The sequence below is a fragment of the Mirounga angustirostris genome, unplaced genomic scaffold (genome assembly GCF_029215605.1).
Source record: "Mirounga angustirostris isolate CCGP_5_RB_7025 unplaced genomic scaffold, mMirAng1.0.hap1 SCAF_1, whole genome shotgun sequence".
NCBI classification, from domain to species: Eukaryota; Metazoa; Chordata; class Mammalia; order Carnivora; family Phocidae; genus Mirounga; species Mirounga angustirostris.
In genome coordinates, this window is record NW_026991709.1 from 3,759,716 (window position 1) to 3,764,438 (window position 4,723).

At 59.1% G+C, this 4,723-nt stretch overlaps 1 protein-coding gene across 1 annotated transcript; it reads left to right on the plus strand.

The window, feature by feature from the left end:
- The first annotated feature begins 985 nt into the window (after positions 1–985).
- Positions 986–3,427, plus strand: LOC135362414 (trefoil factor 2-like). The gene is made up of 4 exons (XM_064577290.1): positions 986–1,073; positions 1,727–1,876; positions 2,764–2,910; positions 3,390–3,427. The coding sequence occupies exons 1-4, from the start codon at positions 986–988 to the stop codon at positions 3,425–3,427; spliced, it is 423 nt and encodes a 140-aa protein (XP_064433360.1).
- Positions 3,428–4,723: the final 1,296 nt, after the last annotated feature.

The window sequence follows — 4,723 nt, forward strand, 5'->3', positions numbered from 1 at the left end:
GGACATGGGATGGGGAAAGTTGACTTTCCAAGATTTCAAGGAATGTGGTGGCTGCCCAGGGGGTCAGGGACCTGGACTGGAGGGGCTGGAGTGGGTCAGGCAGAAGCTTTCTGGACCCCGAGAACGCTGGGTTTTGGATTCTGTGCATCTCTGGGTCCCTGGCTGCTCAACCCGCGATTTACAGATGGGGCCCCTCCTGCAAGGCATCAGGCGGTGGGGGCTCACGGCCTCCTCTCTGCCCCAAATCTTCCCTCTTTGTCCCTTGGGGTGCCTCCCTGTCCCTCCTCTCCCCTCTCTCCATCCCATCCATGGACTCTGCCCCAGAGCATTGCACCCCTGCGCATGGGCATGCTCATGTCTTTAGGAAACACACAGGGCTCCCATGGAAGAAAAACAGAGGCATTTCGGGGGTTGCTGAAACAAGCTTGTGATTTTTACACACCAGCCTCATGCCCACGGGGAGCAGCCCCTCCCCAAGACGGAGCCAAGGAGACACAGAAGACTAGGGGCTGGCAGAGGCATCCACGACGACCTTGAGGTGGGGTCTTCTCTATGCCTCTGCCGGCTTGGTCGTTTTCCCCGGTAACCTTGGGTCTAATATTAAAAAAAAAAAATTATGTGATAACCACGTACTTTATCAGGAGACATACCAGGCTTATCCCTTCCTGGGTGTGACCCTGGGGCTGCCCAGTGCCAGACGTGCATGTGGCCGCTTTTCCACGTTGGCATCCTGGTGCGACCTGGCTCCTGGCCCAGGGACGGCATGGGAGCTCCTGCCGGAAGCCTTGCCCGTAGGCACGGCCACTCGGTCTCCTGCCCAGCGGCCTATCTCAGCTCCTTTTCCCAACAAAGGACCCGAGGGGTTGGTGCCACAGGGGACAGAGAAAAGTTAGAGTTTGCTGAGCAAACAGAGAGGACATTATAAAACAGCTCATGGCAGTGGGCGGTGAGCATTCTGTAGGCGGCCCCAGCGTGTGGCGTGGACATGGGATCTCGAAGCGTCCAGCTCCTGGCCGTGCTCCTCGTCCTGGGGGACAAGTGGCTGTGTTCCCTGGTGGCGGCCCAGAAACCTTGTAAGTGACCACCTGTATGTCGCCCTGTGCAGCTCAGCGTCCTTGACTGGGCAACAGAGCATTCAGGCCCGCGAGCCGGGAGAAACCCCAAATGCAATGGGCGTATGCAAGTCCCTTGCCCTTGGTGGGTCTCTGTTCTTGTTTGTCTTCCTCAAAGCCACAGGGTGGTATGATGGGCTCACTGGAGAGCAGAAGTAGCTAAAAAGGCATCCTGAGCTCGGTGATGTGGGCTGATTGCATTTGTGCATCCTTTTCTGCCATTCGGGAGGAACACCCAGGGGTATGTGAGACCTCCAGGAAAGGCCTCCTTCCGTGACCACAGGTGCTGGGGGGCCGGCTGGGGAGACGGGCTGGGACAGGTGGCCCCCAGGGCATCTGGAGCCCACCTTGGTCACCTTTCCTCTTGAGTTTTCCCAAGGTCCACCGTCTGCCATATTTCCTGAAGTCTTTCCTTCCTTTTTTTTTTTTTTTAAACTAATAATTTCTGCAAAGCCCTGTTTGTTCCTCAAGACGTCGCATAGTTGAAATCTGGGAGAGATCAGACTTTGTGGTTTCCCTGTGTGGCCGCTGGACCTGGGGAAGGGTCCGAAAGTGCCCCCGAGAGCAGGCGGGTCCCATGGGGGGGGACAGGTTGACCGAGGCTCTCCCCCCAGCCCCCTGCCAGTGCTCACGGATCGCAGTCCAGAACAGGAAGAACTGTGGCTTCCCGGGCATCACCCCTGAGACGTGCTTCGGCATGGGATGCTGCTTTGACTCCACAGTCCCCAATGTCCCCTGGTGTTTCCACTCCCTTCCAAAGCAAGGTAACTGGCCGAGGAACTGGCCCTCTTCCCGTCCCCACCCCAGCCAGCCAGAAGGGAAGAGACAGCGGCCTCTGGCCCGCTGTCCCCACCTGGAGCCCCAAGGGTCAGCCACTCGCCCCTCCCACAGACATCTGTGAGAAGCCATCACAGTTTCTTGTATGATTAGAAGGAAAAACAGCTCCCAGGCCTCTCTTAGCTGTAAAGCTGCGACTTCTGAAGGAGCTTTTAAGGGATATGAAGGCAGTTAATAGGACATTCTCCACATAACTGCTCACAGGCCTCAAATGGTAAGAGATTCAGTTAAGACTTCCAGGATGTTCTTCTGAGGATGAGGTTTACGGCAGCGCACACTCGCAAAATAGAAGGTAATTATTCGTGCCGAGGCATGCACAGAAGAAAGTTGTGTGTGCAGAGCATGCCGTGGGGGTGGAGCCCGGCACCCACGGCCCCCTGGCCGCAGCCGTTGCAGGTTCCCTGGGCTCCGAAGGGGACAAGACACATGGCTGGCTTTTAGGCAGGGCCCTTTCTCTGGTGGAAGCATTGCTGGCTTTTAGGACTTCAGCAAGATGCTTCACCTGCTTAAAGGTGCTCACCGCCCGTTCTCATCAGAGTACGGTGGTCACCCATTTTACAGATGGGAATATCAGGTCCAGAGAGGTGAACTGAGTTTCCCAAGGCCCCAGGACGTCAGACCTGTAGCATCCGTGCAGATCCTTGGGTGGTCAGGCGCTGGCGCCAGCCCCTAGACGGTCCTTGGGGGGTCGTGGTCCAGCAGCCGCTCCTAGCACAGGGAGGCTGAACCCAGCCACATCACCGTGGGAGGACGGACAGAGACATTGCCGGTTGCTGGGCTGCCCTCACTGAGTCTCCGTGTTGCTCCTTTCCAGAGGCGGAGCAGTGTGTCATGGAAGTGTCCGCCCGTAGGAACTGCGGGTACCCGGGCATCAGCCCTCAGGAGTGCGCGTCCCGCAAGTGCTGCTTTTCCGACACTATCGTCAACGTGCCCTGGTGTTTCTTCCCAATGTCTGTGGAAGGTAACGTCCTGCGGGGCGGGGGCTGGGAGCCAAGGCGGGCCCCAAGCCAGCCCCAGGCCTGGCCCCCATCGGGGCCGGGCCCCCGAGCCCAGTGGGGACCATCTCCGGAAAAGGCGGCTCTGAGGGGGGCTTGTGCGACCCCCGCGGAGAGCGGGTCACCTCCGCCACGCCCCTGGATCCCCGCCCAGCTGTCCTGCAGCCACGCGTTGGCAGGGCCACTAAGTGCCACAAGCTGTGCCGGGTGCCGGGGCGGACGTGGGCCTTCTCCCGTGGGCCTTGCTCTTCCCTCACCCGTGAGCACGAGGGTCAAGTTCTGCCCATGGCGGCCTGCTCAGGGCCCCCCCGGCAGGGTCTGGTTGTCCCCCCGCCTTAGCTACAGTGCGTCTCCGACCCTGAGTTATCCACACCAAGGACAGGTCCGGCACGGCCCCCAAATGGGCTGCGTGCCCTTGCCGGACGCTTTCCTTTCCCCGTTTCAGAACATCAGGGTGAGCCACAGAGCGCAGCAGAGACCTAAGGGTCTCTCTGGACGGTTGCCAGTTATGGGGGAGAATGGACCCCCGAGAAGTGTCCTCCTGCCCCCGCCCCGGGAGGGAGCTCCTTGGGCAGGAAGTCTGGCCATGGGCCTGTTGACAGGAGCCCCCAAGGCCTGTCGCCGTGGACTCCCTCGGCCCCCAGACACTGTCCCCACCCACTGGCATTTCACACTTCCAGATTGCCATTACTAAGAGGAGTCCCTTCCGAGAACCCACCAGGCTCTCTGGGTGTTTGGAAATGAAGAAGACTCACCATCGCATCTCACGTCTCCAGAGTTCCTGGCTTTCCTTAATCTGCTTTTTATCCTTTTCACTGGTTCAACATACATTTCTTCAAATAAAGAAAACCCTTAAAGTCTGCTAAATTTCCTTTTGGCTTCATTGACACAGAAGTGGAGCGACAGAGGGAGAGAGGGAGTGTGCGTGCATACAGGTGTGAGGGTGTGAGGGTGTGTGGGGGGGGTGGGGACAACTCACCCAGCCGGTGCAAACCACCCCAGCAGCAAGAGGGAATTCACGATCCACGATCGCTCCCATTCCCAATCATTTGTATAGAAACTCAAATGACTTTAGCCCTGAAAACCTCTTGCAGTAACGTCTGATTTCAGATTGCAATTACAAAATTGCCTCGCCTTTACCAAATGCATCCCAGAGTATGGCTTTTGCAGGAGTGCGGGGCACCACCGTCCGTCCTCGCAGGGGTGGGGCGGGGTGGGCTGGCTCCGACGCTTCCCATCCTCCACCCCCGAGCAGCTGTGGCGACGTGCCGAAGTCTGGGTCCAAAGAGGAGGTTGACAACTGCCACCGAGGCCAAGCCAGCCTATGGGAGGGTTTTGGCACAAAACCTAGCGTGTGTCTCCGCGGAAGGGTCCTGGCATTCTTCGGTCGGGGGTGGGCATGCAGGGGGAGGACACGGGCAGATCTTTCTGTGGCTTGTCCTTCTTTCCCGATGCCACCTGCATAGCACTTCTGTCCCGACACCCCTGGATGGAGAGCTCGGGGTTCTGCCCCCAGCACTGGCGTCGTGGCCGTCCTGCACCCTGGGTTCAGTGCAAGCTCCTGGATTCATGCCTCCTTGGGCATTTTCTGGTCCTTGGCCCCCATCCTCAGGCCGCGGGCCCCTCGGCACGCATCTCTGGGTGCGGGGACACGGCGTGCTTCCTCAGAGTTCTCTCCTCATGCCCCCTCCCCAGTCCCGCTTCCCTGGGCGGGGGTCTCCCCAGTGCGCGCACCCTGGGTTCTGAGCTGATCTTGATAACTGAGGGCGGCTTCTGGAA